The 18,638-nt window shown below is 35.1% G+C and overlaps 1 protein-coding gene across 26 annotated transcripts in view; it reads right to left on the reverse strand.

Annotated features, from left to right (window-relative positions):
* Window positions 1-539: 539 nt before the first annotated feature.
* TIA1 (TIA1 cytotoxic granule associated RNA binding protein) overlaps window positions 540-18,638 on the reverse strand; it is a 36,310-nt gene continuing 18,211 nt past the window's right edge. For 5 of the 26 annotated variants that reach the window (XM_036262581.1, XM_036262577.1, XM_036262583.1 and 2 more), the window contains 8 exons: window positions 15,744-15,819; window positions 10,300-10,371; window positions 8,135-8,243; window positions 7,653-7,748; window positions 7,029-7,113; window positions 6,548-6,671; window positions 5,565-5,710; window positions 4,089-4,321 (listed from right to left, as the gene is read on the reverse strand). In XM_036262581.1, coding sequence (XP_036118474.1) covers window positions 4,195-4,321; window positions 5,565-5,710; window positions 6,548-6,671; window positions 7,029-7,113; window positions 7,653-7,748; window positions 8,135-8,243; window positions 10,300-10,371; window positions 15,744-15,819 — 835 coding nt within the window. In that variant the 3' untranslated portion in view covers window positions 4,089-4,194. Of the gene's footprint in view, window positions 568-3,136; window positions 4,322-5,564; window positions 5,711-6,547; window positions 6,672-7,024; window positions 7,114-7,652; window positions 7,749-8,001; window positions 8,244-10,299; window positions 10,372-15,739; window positions 15,820-16,529; window positions 16,596-17,083; window positions 17,179-18,638 lie in introns of those variants that run through there. The other 21 variants (XM_036262582.1, XM_036262570.1, XM_036262590.1 and 18 more) reach the window with 19 other exon arrangements.

Raw genomic sequence — 18,638 nt, forward strand, 5'->3', positions numbered from 1 at the left:
ATCTTTCATCTCAGGATACTCTAGTTCTTAGAAATTTTCTGATTCTTGATGGTTGCTTTTAGTTTGTATCTACCTTTTAAAATAAAAGTTTTCCTCAGTTTCTGGTGATCTTTGGCTGTCCTTATTTAAAAGTGAAGCACTAGCCCTTGCTGGTGTGGTTCAGCAGTTAAGAGTGTTGGCCCAAAGACCAATGGGTCATGGGTTCAATTCCTAGTCAAAGGCATGTACCTGGGTTGCAGGTTTTATCCTTGCCCTGGTTGGGGGCATGTGTCTCTCTCACACTGATGTTTCTCTCTCTCTCCTTCCCCTCCTTCCAATTTCTCTCTAAAAAAAACCAACAAGGGGAAAAAGTGAAGCACTAAAAACCTGTTTGGAAGATTCGTATACATGGGAAGGGTTAATGACTAGAACACAGCACTCACTGTAGAGGGATTGGTGGCCATTTGGCTTTTTGGTGGGGACCCTCAGATGTCAGCATTTACCTTTTCTCTCGAGTTTAGTTTTTCCACAGAAGGGTCCTCCAAATCCTGCCTGGTGTGTGCAAGTGTGGCCATTCATATTCTAGAACTGAATAGGAGGAGGAGCAGCAAGGGCTCATTAATGCCGTATGTAAAATTGTGTTTAATCACTTATTTTCTGCACAGCAGCTCACCGTAGCCTAGTAACCCTGAGTCAGACATCTACTTTTTCCTTTACTTTAATTACTATTAGAATAACTTCAGCCTCTGCCCAGCCAGAGTGGCTCAGTGGTTGAGCATCAACCCATGCACCAAGAGGTTGCCAGTTTGATTCCTGGTCAGGGCACATGCCCAGGTTGTAGGCCAAATCCCCAGTGGGAGGTGGGGGCATGTGGGAGGCTGCTAATCGATGCTCTCTCTCATCGATGTTTCTATCTCTCTCATTCTCCTTTCCTCTCTCTCTAAAATCAATAAAGAAAAAGAAAAAAAAGAATAACTTAAGCCTCCAACTTTAGAAGCCATAATGCAAAATCCTATTCAACTGAGACACATTCACATACATTTTATTAAGGCTCTAAAATTAAAATTTCTTGTTTTAGAGGTATATTCTTTAAGTTCTAAACACAACAATAACATGCAGTGACTGGAGAAAATATAATAACCCCCTACAAAAACTGATTTTGCTTTAGAAATCACTCTTTCATTGAAAGGGTATGCTTTTATTTTCCTATAAACACATTTTATTTTTCAGACACTCACTGTGACCTCAAGAGCACCCTATAGCACTTGGTAAACCTAACTCTTTGTATATGCAATCTAGTCCTATCAACTGTCTTCTCAAATGTAATAGAACTCTAACACATATACAAAAGGAAGAAGAGCAAGCACAGGGATAAAACAGGAGAATAAAATGACAATGTGAATCTCATTTTCAATGAGGTAACATCAACAAGGAAAATGAGATCTTGGCTCATAATGAGTTGAATCTAGATAATTCCAATTCTTTGCTGTATTCAACAGTAACACAATGCAAACCATGATTTTTGGAATAAGATTTTAAAAAATTTAACAAATATCTGAATGAATATAACAATATGGCTAGACCAAAAAGAAAAAAAATCTATCACACAATAATCACTGCAAGAAGATCCCACAGGTTATAGAAAACATAAAGGAACTTTAATATCCAAACAGTCAGGGCAAAGAATACTGGATTAATGACCCACTAAGTGAGAGTCACGTCAGGTTCTTTACAGTACCAGATGTATTTTAAAGTAAAATCTGAATGCATATCGCAGATAATAAAAACATTTAAAAAACTTGTAATTTCCTTACCTGATACTAATGCCAGTAAGTTTAGACTGAAAAAAAATCTTTAAGTGATTTGTTTTAACATTCAGAGTAAGATTTAAACCAAAGTTAGCAATGCTCCTGAAATATGAATTTGTTCAGTAGTAACCTTTTCATCATGAATAATACCACTTTCTTTTCAAAAAGTAGTCAATGTACATTTTAAGATTTGTGCAATAAAAAAATATACTGGCTAATAAAAAGTGTTATTACTTGAGATAGTAAAAATGAAAGAAAAACTATACTTTTGCTTAAATTATTTATGCCCAAATAATTTACCCTGCACTCCACAGATGTGTAGTAAGTATTTCTGAAACAGAGAAAAAGAAGGGTCCTAAAATAGAAACATAAGCCAGAAGAATTTAAAAATAGCTTCCTGATATTTTATTTTTTGAGTTTTTCACTTAAGCTGCTTTTGCTTGTATGCCCTGATCTGTAGAAGTTAACAAGGAAATACAATTTCCAAGTATTTAAAAAATTTACTCATCTTTCACAAAGCAACTTTTAATGTAGCAAGACTTAAAAATACACAGTGACTTAATGAAACATCAGTACAACTGCATAGAATTGAGCTCCAGAGAATTATATGCTTATGAGTTGTCTTTCCTGGGCTCTGGTTTACAAGATTATTGGCTTAGAGACCATCTTAGAGTCATTTGCTCCCACTTGGAAAATAAAGGCCAGGAAACTAAAATTTCACAGGCGTTTTCTGTTCCTAAATAAAGTACTAGGAGCTCTCTGAAGGTCTTCAAAACAACTAACCATCCAAATATGTATACTGGGGATCCTTCCCCTTTGTGAGTCAAGGAAGAGAGTTTGTGACTTTCACTGAAAACAAAACAAAACAAAACAATATCTCCCATAACTATCTAACAGACTCTGAAATGTACTAAAAATTTCAAAACTATAACAGTGCCATCAAAGATTAAACCTCTTAATGCTCGGAGCCACCCCAAAATAATAAAATTGGGAACTCCAGGAAAACAGGTACCAAAATCAAAATAATGATTGCACTGAGGATTCTCCTCTTTGAAGGCTGTTTAAGGAGGTAGGATTTTAAGGTTTTTTTGTTTATTTATCTTTTGGCCTCTGAACATTTAAGAAATGCTTTTCTTGGCTGGTCCTTCAGGCTAATTTTGGAGTTCACAACAATCCCCAAGCCTGACATAAGGATATTCTACAGTTTCACAGCTATCATGTGTAAATATTAAAACTGATTTACTCTTTTTGAGTAAATATAAACTAGAAATGGCAAATTAATATATACCTTTACATACAACTTTGTGTCAAAATTCTCAAAAAATAAGAGCAGATGACTTTGTATTCAAAGACTACCAAAGTGTGTATTTGATATTCACATGCAAACAACTTAAAACCTTATAAATCTCCTGTCAACTCTGCATGATACCTTTAAGAAGGAAAAGACATACAAAGTGTGCTAACTGTGCAAAATATTTAAATGCTAAAACATTTTACATAATGAAATAATACATGTAAATGTAGAAGTTGACACATGAAATTAGCATGAGTTCATAAGAACTTATCACATTTCAGAGATTTTCTTTAGTAACAAGTTTTTGTTTTTATATTTCCTGGTACACAGCAAAATTTATCACAGAAGATAAAAATTATTTTAAACAAAGTCAACAGGGAGTTCTTGAGGCACCTTCTCATATAAAACACTAGATGAATGCAATTAACAATCCATCTGAGAAAAGTTTTCAATCTAAGTGAACATTTGTTTTTCCATTTAAGTATATTTTACAGAACTTTAATAAGGCAAGACAAATTTGTGAAAAAAATGTAGGTACAAAAACGATGTAAACTAATAATTTATATTTAAAAATCCCAAAGGGAAAACGGTGAAGATGGGCTAGTTCAAACAATACCTTTGTAAAAAAACCTAAACAGAATTGTGCACAAGCTGAAGATTGCAAAGAACTTCTAGACTCTGCACAGTTTTGGTTTTTAGTTTTGTGTGTATGTGTGTTTTAATATCTTTATATTACATGTTTTAAATCATATCAGGAATGCAAACTAGAACTGCACACTACTTTAGTGGAAAAAAGTTCAACATTGTGCAATTTTCTGCCTCTTAATTTTAAAAAAGTGGCAGCAATCCCTGCATTTGTATTTGAAACAAGGATCTGAAAAACTTTATTAAAAAAGATAATGAAGGCAAAAATTGGCAGACATCCAGCATCTTGTTTCTTTTTAAAACAATATGAATGATTAAGTAATTTCATGATTTAAAAAATGAACCTTTTAAATAAATACATTGTATCTGACATTTGCACTGACTGATTTGATAAATCTTTAAGTAAACAACGGCTTTACTACACTCTCTGTAGCCTCAAGCCACTGGCTTTAGATTCCGGGTCCTTTTTCACTGGGTTTCATACCCTGCCACTCGATATCCTGCAGGCTGATTAGGCAACATGCTGCCATTCTGTCCTGGAGGAGGCTGCACACCATAATTTGGTCCCATCCACGGTGCAGAAGACTGTGTCTGACTGGTTGAGCATGTGAAAAAAGGAGAGGGGAGGGAAATCCACTGATTAAAATAAAATGTAACACCAAGAACAAATAACATATATAAAGGAAATATACTTTTTTCTTTTCTTTTTTAATATCTAAAAAAGACATGTATTATTTTATTAATTTAATCAATGGGCAGAATGGAGAAAAAGAAAGTTCAGAAAGCATTAAGAAAAACAAGAACAAAAATAGCTAAACTTAACTAATTAGCATAATGGTAAATATACTAAAACCACATAGAAACAAATCCTGCAATGCCAAAAATAAAAACAATAAAAAAATAAAAAGGCATAGTAAAGCAAGTTTACCAAGAAATAAAAAGACAGCCCAGCATTAGAAAAACCTAATTATCTAAAGGAATTAACATTTAAATTTTTTGGAAATATACTTTTTCTTAAGCTCAAATATAAGAATTGTTACGCCAACGAAAGCAAAGGCAAAGATTTTTTCTTCTTCCTAAAAAACAAGCATCCTCATAGGTTTAATTTGTGCAGTTTAATTTTGTTAGTTTAATTACTTCTAAGAAAATACCCTTAACCTGGAAACATTTATCCTCTTTGACCTCAGAAAAAAAACTCATCTTTCATCTCAGGAAGGAATACTGTACAACTGGCTTAGACATACATTAAACAAGCCACTCCCTGTAAAAAACCTGACCATTAGGTATAAGACTAACATTTATATTACTCAAAAAAGAAAGCAAATAATTACTAACACATGGATGCACATATATTTTTCCAACATTTAAATACAAGATTCCTTTTTAATAAAAACTGTAAAGTATTTTATTTTATTTTTTGTTAATCCTCCCAAGGATATTTTCCCATTGATTTTTAGCTAGAGTGGGAGGGAGAAAGAGAGAAACATCGATGTGAGAAGCACATGGATTGGCTGCCTCCTGCACTATCCCAACTGATACCAGGGACTGAACCTGCAACCAAGGAATGTGCCCTTAACCGGGAATCAAACCCACAACCCTTCAGTCCATAGGCTGATGCTCTCTCTAACCGCTGAGCCAAACCAGCCAGGGCACCTAGGCAAAACTTTAAAGAGCTATACCTAAAACTATAAATTAAAAACCACTCTAAATCAAATCCTTCAAAGGCTAAAGCTATGCTTTAGAATAAGGTTTACACTACCTACTAATTACTTAAAATCTCTTCCTAAGTTCTTGACGTTTCAAAGGCTAATAATAAAGGAAAAGAGCAAATAGCTTACTTAAATCCCTGCTGGTTCCATGCCTGGCCATACATTCCATATGCAGGTACTTGCCAACCATTAGGCATATACTGGCCAATTTGTTGTGCATTTCCATACCACTGGCCCCATTGGCCATAAGCTTGTGGATATCCAATCTGATTCTGCTATTAAGTAAAATTATAACATAATTTAGTATTATTTGAAGTTGTATGTCCTAATACACCACAAATAACTAATATACATAGCCATAACACATTGGGCCATCATTACAATTAAAATGAAAGGATAAATAAGAGTTTAGAAAGCGACTGCTAAAAAAAGAGGTAATTTTGCTGTAACTTGATGTGATGCTCTGATAGGCATATTCTTTGTAAGGCACTGGGTAATGTTCTAGTAAGAAATATTAAACTCAGTATAATGTTTAAGTGTTTTGTAAACTATTCACATGACTGTTTCCTTTAGATAAGGATGATATAAAGATTATTTATTTCTATATTCAGTTAACTTACAAAATTTATATTTTAGGATTCTCTTAATCCTATCTTAATGCTCCATTTACAATTCCCTCATAGAAATCTTTGTGGGATCAAGTTAACCACTAAAGCTGCCTAGAAAAACAAAAGTGGCAAAATGCCAAAGTCCTAAACATAATTAACTATATTTTTATTTCAATCATGTCAACAATGCTTGTGAGTTCTCCATATGGTATGTAAATAAATCTACCAAGTATTAAGAAAAAATTTAATAACCTGCTAGGTTTGTCAAAGCATTTTAAAATCCACTGTGTATGAGACAATTGAAGTAGTCACATTCATGTCACCACTGCAACCCATGAGCCACCACTCTGGAACTATAATATGTGTAGGAAGAGCCTTTATATACTTTCATTTTAGTATGAACTAAAAACTTATTAACATGGATTATAAGCAATTTCATTATAAAATAACCTTATTATTAGTATTAGCCTAGTAAATACTTTGCAAAGTCAAGAACCCTCTCACCTGTTGCACGGGATTTATCATATCAAGAGTTTCTTTGCCCCAATAGCATTTCACAACATGACCTTCAATAGTAGTTCCATTAACAGAAACAATTGCATGTGCTGCACTTTCATGGGAGTTGAACCTATTGAAAACAATATTAAGAATCATCAATATAAATTGTTTAAAATACTTAAGAATAAAATGTATATTTAAAAATAAAGTTTAGCCAGACAGTTCATATAAAATACAATGACATATTTCCTTTGCTCCCCCCACAAAGATCTTGTAATTTTGAAGAAACTTCTACTAATTGAGGATGTTTTGCTGGCTATGTGTTAGAAGAACGGAGCTTTTTTTTAAAAAAAGTGGTAAATATGCTAAATGCTAGAGAAATTTTTATTTCTTTACAACCAAAGGTAAATTTTTAAGAAAAGCACTAAGTTAAATATCTAAAAATAATTTGAGGAATAAAAGAGGTTTTTTAAAAAACCACCCCTACCGAACAAATGAATATCCTTTATCTGGAAAGACTCGAATTTCCATTATTTGGCCAAACGGTGAGAAAGTCTGACGCATTAGTTGTTCTGTTAGAAGAAAAAAAAACATTAACTTTTATTAAAATCCAATAATTAAGCTTTTCAGTTTAAAAATTAATCTCAAGCCCTGGCTGGTTTGACTCAATGGTTAAAGTGTCAGACCAAAGAGTCGTGGGTTTGATTCTGATCAAGGGCACGTACCTCAGTTGCAACTGGGTCCCTAGCCCGGGTCAGGGTTGAGTAGGAGGCAACCAATCAGTGTCTCTCTCTCACATCAATGTCTGTCTGTCTGTCTCTCTCTCCCCCTCCCTCCCTCTCACTCTATCTGAAGATAAATGGAAAAATATCCTGGGGTGAGAATGAAAAAATAATAATAAAAATTAATCTCAAGCCCAGCTGGTATGGCTCAGTAGTATGAGCATCATCCCATGGACTGAGAGGTCCCGGTTCAATTTCCCAGTCAGGGCACATGCCCACATCACATCGGTGTTTCTGTTTCTCTCTCCCTTCCTCTCTCAAAAAAAATAGAAACATATTTTAAAAATAAAAATTAATCTTAACATGCCACACAGGTAAAGTTCCCATACCTGTAAGCCCAGAAGTGACACCTCCACAATACACAGTACAGTTGCTTGGACTAGACTGATTTACGACCTCATCATATGACAGCTGTTTGGTGTTTGCTGGGGATGAAAAGTTTTATGTATTTAATTCATTAAATAAAATGTTCAGAAAGAGAAATGCAGCATTAACTATACTACTGTAATGGTAATATTTACCTTGACCAAAATACTTATATAATACATATTACATGACTGAAAATTAAACCTCCCCCAAGAATGTCTAAGAAATTACTCAATATTCTCTATTTAATAGGAGACTTGACATTAGAGATAATATTTATTATTTGTAATTACAAAAATGAAAACTAAGTACATTTTAGAACAGTAGTCTTGCTTTGCTTCTCATCTATTTCTGCAATAAGTCTCCGGGAACAGCTCTAACATTTAAAATCTAGTGTATTTTCCTCCAAAATTCCATATTTCCTTTTCTTCTCCAATACACCTACACTCATATGTACTCTTTGGAGCTGGAGGCTTTCGGGTTGCCCAGTTAGTTCTGATTTGTCTTCCACCAAGCCACTGGCCACCCATCTGTTGAATGGCGTTTTCTGCATCCTGTTGCACACATTAGAAATGACAAAGAAGCCACTATTAGTTGATGTTAAACTGTTAGCAGTAGAGATAACTCATGTTTGCTTTTCACAAATGATTTTTGAATTAAAATGCTTTATGAGATACACAATATATGACAGTTCACCTAAAATGCAACAGCACTTTTAAATTATCTTTCATTTAGATATCAGACTTTGGCTATGTTAATCACCCAAAAAGTCCAAAGTCGAAAAGCCCTTCTGAGGTAACTATTATAAAGTTCATGTAACAATGTAAGACTATTATGGACAAAAATCTCACTTTATACAATCCAACAAAAGTAAATATTGAATAGTTATAATGTTCTAGGCAGCAGGCAATGTGTTAGGGATACATTGCTGAATGGGGCAGACACGGTCTCTGCTGCCATGGAGCTTACATTTTTAAGGTAACAAATAAAATAATTACAAATTGTAGCCCAGCTGGTGTGGCTCAGTGGTTGAGGGTCAACCCATGCACCAAGAGGTCGCCGGTTCCATTCCCAGTCAGGGCACATGTCCAGGTTGTGGGCCTGATCCCCAGTGGGGGGTCGTGCAGGAGGAGGCCAATCGATGTTCTTTCTCATCGATGTTTCTATCTCTGTCTCCCTCCCTCTCTCTCTAAAATCAATAAAGACAAAAAAAAAATTTACAAATTGTGTATTCCATGATAGAAACAAAAGGCGGAGATAGAGATATATGGACATGGGGGTCTACTTTAGGTAGCATGATTAGGGAAGACCTCTTTGAAATGATATTTTAGCTGAAATTGAGAGGAACAGGAACTAACCAAGTCAAAACACCAGGGAAGAAAGCCCTCATAGAGGGAAAAGCATTGTAAACTGTGTAAAGGCAGCAAAGAGATTAGTATGCATCTGAAAGAAGAATGTGAAAGATGACTAAATTTCAGTGGAATCTAGTAAGCAAAAACGAAGGGTACCAGAAGAAAAAACTGAAAGATTTTACGTGAGAGATTATCATGATCTAATTTATGTTTTAAGAAGGCCATTTTTAGTGCTAGGAGAATGGTTTAGGAAGATGGATAATAAAAGTAATAGATACTTTATAAGACTAATATTCAGATTTAAAAAACATTGCTGGTCAAGATTAGTACAGTAGCAGTGAACAGTGGCAGTGAATGTAATCTAAAAAAGTCAACAGAACTGGGTTTAAGGGGTGCGCAGTAAGTAAAAGGAGAGGAATCAAATATAACGCCTAGATTCTTGCTTGGGCAGTAGGGAGGAGAGTGCTAGCATTTACTGAAATAAAAAGCCTGGGAGGGAGGAGCGAAACAAGTCTGAGGAAGAAGCAAAGAGCTCCACTGAAGACATACTAAGTTTGAGATGTCTATAAGACAAATAAATGAAGACCATTTACTTATAATGTGTGGAGCACAAAGAAATAAACTGAACTGTAGAAAGAAAAGAAAGCATCCTGTTACAGCTCTGAAAAACAGCAAAATCTGAAAATATTTGAATAAAGGAAAAAGTTGCTAGCTAAGGTGACTAAGGAGGAGCAGCTAGTGATAAAGGAAGAAATCCACAAAAGTATACTGTCACAGAGCCAAGGAAGCCAAAGTCAAGATGTGAAGTGAACCTGAAAACAGTAGTGTTGGTAGACAGTGGCAGAGAATTGGTAGAGGACGAAAGCCAGTGTACTGAATGGAAAAGTGAGAGGCGTGTAGCTTTCATCTGCAGGTGTCAAATGTGGGCTTAAACTAGCAAAAGAACTGGCAAATTCAAGGCTAAAAGCTATTCTGAGACATACAAAAAGGAAATGCACACTGTAGCTTCCCCTTATCTGTGGGGAATATGTTCCAGGATCCCTAGTTTATGCTTGAAAATGCAGATAGTAGCAAACACTATATATGCTATTTTTCTCCATGTGTACACACACACGCACGCCTATGATAAAGTTTAATTTAGAAATTAAGCATAGTAAAAGATTAACAATAACTAATAAAATAGAATTAAAACAATATATCATAATAAAAGTTATGAATGTAGTCTCTTTCTCAAAATATTTTACTGTACTGTACTCACCTTTTCACTTAAAGAAAGCATTTTATGGCTTCTCTTTGACATAGCTGAATTGCCAGCATCACTATTCTTGTGCTTTGGGGCCATAATTAAGTAAAATAGGGTTAATTGAACACAAGCACTGGGATACCACTATAGTTGATCTGATAATCAAGATAGCTAATTGACTAACAGGCAGGTAGTGTATAAAGTGTGAATACATGGACAAAGGTATGCTTCATGTCCTAGGGGGGTATGGAGTGAGATTTCATCACACTACTCAGAATGACATAAAATTTTAAATTTATGAATTTTATTTCTGGAATTTTCTATTTAATATTTTCAGATAGTAGCTGACCTTGGGTAACTGAAACCAAGGAAAGTGAAACTGCAGATAAAGAGGGGACTGCTCTATTCTTCAAAAGAAACAAACGTTGCCCTGGCCAGTTTGGCTTAGTGGCTGAAGCGTTGGCCTAGGGACCAGAGTCCCAGGTTTGATTCCGGTCAAGGGCATGGGCACGTGCCTCGGTTGCGGTTTCATCCCCAGCCCTGGTTGGGGTCCGGTGGGAGGCAACCTGTGGATGTGTCACTCTCACATGGATGTCTGTCTCTGTCTCTCTCTTTCCCTCCTCTCCTCCCCTCCCACTCCTCGGGTGAGGATTAAATAAATAAATAAATGAAACAAACAAACATTGTTTACCACACTAACCAGTTTGAACTCCATTAGATCTTTAACAACTGTTATGGGTTGAATTGTGTTCCTTAAATTGATGTAAAGTCCTAACTAACACTGACCCCTGTAACTGTGAATGTGAGCTTACTTGAAAATAGTTTTTTTTCACATGTATTGGTTAAGATGAGGTCATAATGGATTAGGGTTGGCCCTAAATCCAGTATGACTGATGTCCTTATAACACAGAGGCCAATGTGGATACACACAGAGGGAAGAGGACCATGTGAAGACGAAGGCAAAGATAGGAGTGATACAACTACAAAGCAAGAAGAGGGAAGAAAGATTCTTCCATAGAGCCTGCAGAGGGAGCATGGCCATGATGACACCTTGACTTTGGACTTCTAATAACCAGAAGTTAGAGAATAAATTTTGTTATTTTTAAGACATTCATCATATGGTATTTTGATACAGCAGCCCTAGAAAACAAATACAACTATTCACTCAAAAAAGAGGGGAAAAAAACAGTTTATGGTGTGTGTACGTATGGTTGTGAATGGAAGATGAAGTGGAAGCATATGCAAACAACTCTTCTGAGAAACTTGATTGTGAATTATAGCAGAGAAATCAGAATATAGGTAGGGAAGGGATAAGGAGGTCAAGTGTTCTTGTTTTTAAATTCATTTGAGAGAGAGAAAGAACATTGATTTGTTTCACCCATCCATGCATTCATTGGTTGATCCTTGTATGTGCCCTAATCAGGGATCGAACCTGCAACCCTGGTACATCAGGACGATGCTCTAACCAACTAAGCTACCTCACCACGGCTAGGACATGCTTTTTAGTTGATAGAAATGATCCAGTAGAGGGGGAAAGACTGATTACACAGGGTGAAGAAACAGAGCACATATACAATTCCATTTTATAGAATATGTTTGGAACAGGGAAATCTATACAGACAAAAAGTAGATTAATAATTGCTCAGGGCTGGGAGGGGAGAAGGTGTAGAAGGAAAATGACAGCGACTGCTAATAAGTACATAATTTCTTTTTAGGATGGTGAAAATATTCTAAGATTGTCGTATGTGATCGTCTCATAACTTTGTGAATATTCTAAAAAAACTAGTGAATTGTTCACCTAAAATGAGTGGATTTTATGGTATGTGAGCTGTATCTCAATAAAGCTATATTAGAAAAAGAATAAGCACAGGATCAAAGTCCTTGAAAAGGCAAGGGAGGTGGATCCCAAATGTAAGTGATTTGACCTTTTACAGGAAGGATTTTTCCTCAACTGTAATAGGAGGAAGAAGGGGAAGACAGGTGAATTATGTAGGTTTGGTGATTAAAAGCTGAGGAATAGCTTCTATTTTCTCAGAGAAGCATAAGATTGGCAGGTCAGGGTGATGGTGGAGAAAAGAGTGAAGAATACCTGAGGAGATAGGAAGGGACATGAAATTGTTATCAAATGGGAAATCAAACTTACTAGAGAAACACAAGTTTGCAAACATAGCACCATGTATTCATTTAACGTGTGTGACCATTAAATTAGAAGTGAAACTAGTTGACTCAGTCTTTCTCCAGCAACTATGGCAGTCTAGCAGTTATGGCAGACTACGCAGAAACACTATGTTCAAGCATTATTGGGGTTTGCCTAGCATGCATAACACAGGTAGAGGCAACAGGACTGGAGATAACTGCAGTCAGGGCTGTGGCACTTCACAACACCAGAGTGCCTACTGATCACATATTAGAAATTTTATAAAAGCTGAAATGTAGTCCAGCCGGTGTAGCTCAGTGGACTGAGAGAAGTCCTATGGACTGAGACGTCCCAGTTCAATTCAGTCAGGGCACATGTTTGGGTTGTGGGCTTGATCCCCGGTGGGAGTTGTGTGCAGGAGGCAACTGATCGATGTACCTCTTTCACATAGACGTTTCTATCTCTCTCTCCCTTCCTCTTTCTCTAAAAAAAAAAATTCATAAAAAAATATTTTTTTAAAAAAAGTTGAAATGTAAACTCAGGAAGATTAAATGAAATCACTCAAAGTTATGTCTATCTTATGATGATTGCCAGGACTCAAATTCATCTCTAGCTAACTCCAGAGGCCACACAAACTTTGCTATCTTACTCTATTTCATACTAAATATACATTTAACAGTAATTTTTATATAGCAGGGGTCTTTATTCCAAAATCAGAAATAAAATTTCTAGTCCAAACAAAGCCCTCAACCTATTTTCTCAAATAGCACAACACTAAAATCTTACATATATCAACCCTCCAAGGAACTCACACTAATTGTGAATTCTTAAATATTATGCTGTAATTAACCGTAAAGGTTTCAAAACCAACTACACGCTCATAGTTATTCTTTTCTCATCTCACAGAAAAAAATCTTATAATTGGTAGTTGGAACACATACATGGTGGAGCTTTTATCTTTTCACCTCTCAATATGCTTTACTATTTCCAATTTTTCTTCCAATATGTGGGTTCTTCCTGACCTCTTAGTTTTACCAACTTTCTTCACAGGTTTTTCAACTTACTTTTTCTTTACTGATTTTAGAGACAGAGGAAAGGAAAGGGAGAGAGAAAGAGAAACATTAATGAGAGAGAACATCGATTGGCCGCCTCCTGCATTCCCCCCACTGGGGATTTGGCCAACATCCTGGGCATGTGCCCTGACCAGGAATTGAACCAGTGACCTCTTGGTGCATAGGTCGATGCTCAACCACTGCGCCATATCAACCGGGAGGTTTTTCTACTTTCTTGAAAGACATTTTCACTTCATGAGAGGAAGATAGCTATACTGCATCATACACTTAAATAACCCAACCACAAGATACAGTCCCTATGCAAACTGCTGAGATACAATTGCATTCTACATTCCCTTGCCTAAACTTGCAAACCATTTTTAGGGCAGGTTTTTTTTTTTTTTATCCTCACCCGAGGACATTTTTCGATATTTTGTTCAGATAGAGTGGGAGGGAGAGAGAGAGAGAAACATCGACGTGAAAGCGACACATCGAGTGGTCGCCACCCACACGACCCAACCAGGGCCGGGGACAAACTGCAACCAAGGTACGTGCCCTTAGCGGGAACTGAACCCGGGTCTCTCCGGACCGCAGGCCAACGCTCTAACCGCTGAGCCAAACCGGCCAGGGCTAGGGCAGGTTTTTTATCTGAAAAGTAAATTTTGGGCAAAATGGTTGCAAGCTGCTATAGTGGGTGTCTGGATAGTAAGAGCTCATGGTGAGGAATAACTAGATATTAGTTACAATGTAAGTAGACACAGGAACTAGAGAAAACACAATAGTTTCACACTATTTGGCAAACTGCAAACAGAGGTATTTTTAAAAATCCCAGAAGGACCTAACTGGTGTGGCTCAGTGGTTGAGCATTGACCCATGCACCAGGAAGGAAGTTGCTAGTTCAATCCCAGGTCAGGACACATGCCTGGGTTGTGGGCTTGATCCCCCAGTGGGAGGTGTGCAGGGGGCAGCCAACTGGTATTTCTCTCTCTCTAAAAATCAACAAAAACATATTTAAACACACACACACACAGAAGGAACTGGCACAATAACTGATGCTCATACACTCAACCTAAAGCCATCAAGAAATAATTCATCTATTCCAAATACTCCATTTAATAAAGAAAAGCCTTTCTAAACTATATTTCATATTATCAAAAACTTTTAATGGTTCATTCAAAGGCACTCCTACACAGTAAGTATAGTGTATCTTTACTTATCATTGGCAAAAAAATAACAGTCATAGAGGCAGTACAAGAAAACCCAAAGTCAATGAAACCTTAGTATATACTCCATGATTAGTGTGTATCAATTTTCCTACCCCTTTATTTTTGGAAGTATAATATCTCTGCATTTAACAGTTTTGAACCATAAGTTATTACACTAAAAAAAATAATTTATTTGAATTTGTAACAGGTTTACAAGGTTCAAACTTCAAATCATACAACATACAGAGAATCTTTCCGCTCTATCCCCAGAAAACCCTGAAACAAGGTTCTTGTTTATCAGTAAAAGAACACATGTGTGTGAGTACACATGCAACATGCAGGCACACACTCACACAACACACAAACATATGCTGTCTTCCTGTTTACACAAATGAGCTTTTCCTCCTAACAATATACCATGGAAATCTTTCCATAATCTGTACTTACAGAGCTTACTCCTCATTCTTTTTCTTTTCAACAATGGCACAGTACTGTATAGTATGGAGGACATGCCAAAGATTTTAGCCAGCTGTCACGAAATATTGAGCCTTTTCCTTCTTTCTATACCCTACTCTCACATCTCATTGACAAACTGCACTGTCCTTTCCTTTTTCTGCAAAAACCAGAACTTTGAAGTCCATGCAAACTGGTATTCTGTAAATGTTTGTTGAATGAAATGATGAGACATTATGAATACATTAATAAACAATTTAAAAAGTCCCTGCCTGGAGCATTTTATTAGCTACTCTTAAATTATCATGGAAATGTAAAACAGGGAGATAACAAATTAAATTTATGATATTTTCAGTATTTACCTTTGGCTAGTAATTTAAACATCTCTCCTTTCTATATTCTGAAAACATTTTATCAGCACTTTGTATGCATAGGTACTAAATAAAATCTGAATGAATGACCAAATACGAGAAAGAACATATCCTTTAGTGAGGGTAGTTAATTATAAGTGAAATGAACAAATGGCAGATAAAACATTAATAATTAAGACAAAATAAGTATTTTAATTCTTTACTCTTGAAACACTGCACATAAACTTTTCATTGAGCTCACCCATTTGTTGAAAAAGGAGACAAAGCCATATCCCTTAGATTTTCCTGTTGCCATGTCTTTTACCACTCGGGCATCTCTGAAATCAGAACAATCAGAAGTTTAGGTTTGCAAACTCTCCTGTAGATAACAAGTGAGAATTTTATACACAACTCATTTTCATGTTTCATCTTCATTAAAATAAACCTTTAATGCAAATTCACCTTTTATTTTATAAAATTTATCTTGTATTAGCAAATGAGGCTTAATTTCATAAACATGCAAATCAATAACTTCTTAAACATTATGAATGAATACACTGCACAAAAACTGCCTCCTATTTCAAAGTTTTAAACTTTTAAATATTAATCATGGTGAGGACAGCTATTCAGTTGAATTACTTAACCACTTACAGGGTTGACAGGCACATTAGATGAATGGTTTTCTTTAACCATGCAATTTATAATTTGCCATGTGATACCATATACTACCTAATCATTAAAAAATTAAAATAGAAAACTGAAAACTATGAGAATAAAAGACTTGTATATTCCCTAAATTAAGTAAATTATTTTCTCAGATCAATTCATTCCCCCACCCCCTTTTGGACTATTGGTAAATTTTGAGAACTTGACATTTTCAAAAATGTTAAATAATTGAGGGAAAAACTAGACACACACTTTAATTTTAAATTATATATGCAAGGATTTTATACTGAATTTTAAAATAGCAACCATATAAGATTGATTGGAAACTACAAGATATAAGAGCAAAATTTTTAAAAGTCAGAAAGTAAAAAAGCACGCCAACATTTATCCATTGTGAACCGTAGCTTGTAGTTAGCCAGGGCAATTCTGTCCATTCTTCAGAGATACTCTGCAAAATAACCAGAGCCCTATTATTTGAGATTGAGTAAAAAACCCAACCATGACAGCTAAAACTCCATACCTCAAAAAATTGGACTCAAATTGTGCTTCACAGGCAATCTGCTTTTAAGCTAGCCAGGTATGTAATAATGCTTGTTCTCTCAGGACACATGAACAAAACAGGCACTTTTACAACAAAAACCCAAGTCAGAAAGCCATGCAATATAATTTTGTATTCAAGTATACATAAGCATATTTCGATAAAATTAGGAGTGATTTATGAAGTGTTTAAGGGTCAAAATGACAAAGAGGTAGTGGTAAAAAAGGAAAACTAATGCAAGTCACTTCTTAATATGTAAAAACACTTATTATCTGTATGGTACACATGCATTAATTTGGTAGCTTATTCACTTTTATACCAAAACTCGTTAGATTACCCTAACCTCAAGGAATAAGAAGAGTTTACTATAGAGAAAGAAAGTACTATATTCTTTATACCATTTACTGCGTAGTATCTTCTATAACTCACTGTTGTAGGATCTCTACTGAGACTATCATAAGAACCTTCCAATATATAGTTATCAACTGATCTCCTTTAACAAAAAAAAAAAAAAAAAAATCAGGAAATGATGCTATCCTACTGGAAATGGTTCTTTTAAATTTAGGAACACACTGTTGGGTAGCCTAAAGCTTAAACATTATTTACATATTACCTCAACTGAAAATTATGAAACTTATGGAAAGGCCTTACTAGAGAAAAACTAATATACATCAATAATCATAGTTGGCCATAATAAAATCTGCAGACTATAATTATGATACCAACATATTTAACAAAAAGAAATTATTAATCCATGATTAAAAAATCATGAAATTACTAAAATTTTAACGTCATTTAACTTAAACTCACTGATTGTTAAATAATCTTTTCTAACCCCAAGCTAAAATTCCCATGTTTTCAGAAAAGTTACTTCAATTGAAATTAAAGCCTTTAATAAAATAACTATTTACTCTGTTAAAATATTTAAAAATTTTCTTCCTAGAGTTGTTTTAGGAAATGCTAGCCTTGAAATACATTAATTCTTACTTATTTCTGAAAGGATTCTCTAAGGAAGCAGCAGCAAATACCTAGACCAGGGTTCTTTAATTCTTTTATAGTCCTATGACTACTCTGAAAATAGAATAAACTTATAAACTCTACACCAAAAGGAAAACAAACACAGCACTTTGCATACAGAGATTTATAGAGCCTTTGAGAGGCCAAGGGTTAATACCTCCCAGGCTAGATATTTTAAAGAAAACTAACCATCATCAAAATCATCCTAAAACAAATTAAAAGGAACAATCAAGAAATTAGAACTTATTTTCCTAATAAGAAATGTCACCTAACAGAAGAGTCCATTTATAAACCATAATCTGGCAACTGCCTCTAAAAGTGATCCCTTACTGTGCATATTCATCATCCTACCCATGAACTACAGCTTTTCAAATGAAAACTCTCCCAAAATTCATCACCAATACATTTACTTTTCTTCTCACCTCATCTTTGCTTTTGGTCTGTTCATCAAACCAAACCAAAGCTAGTGTTTCCGTTATGCTTCAATTAAGATAATTTACTACTCTTCTAGCTAGAACAATAATAAAGCAACCAGAAACCCTAAAAAAAATTCTGTTTTCTAAACAGAATTACATGATTATGTGTAAGAAAGTACTATTATCAAATTATTATACTTACTCTATTATGGCATGTTTTTCAAAATATTAAAGTTCTTTTATGATGAATACTACCTTGAGTGAGCTATTTACAAAGGGCTTAAACTGTATGATTAATAATAAATGCAGGCAGGACAGAGCTTCACAAAAAACTAAAAGGCATTATTATTGTTATTGTTGTTAACAGTAACAACAAAACGGTAGACTGCCTTGGAATTAACATTTAGTAACTGTTTCGGGGTTAAAAGGAGGTTTCTTTTTGTTAAAATATAGTAACGAAAAATGCATGGTATCATAGAAGTGACCAAAAGGTCTAAATTCCTTAGTCATAGCACAAGTT

Source organism: Molossus molossus, unplaced genomic scaffold (assembly GCF_014108415.1).
Source record: "Molossus molossus isolate mMolMol1 unplaced genomic scaffold, mMolMol1.p scaffold_m16_p_15, whole genome shotgun sequence".
Classification (NCBI taxonomy): domain Eukaryota; kingdom Metazoa; phylum Chordata; class Mammalia; order Chiroptera; family Molossidae; genus Molossus; species Molossus molossus.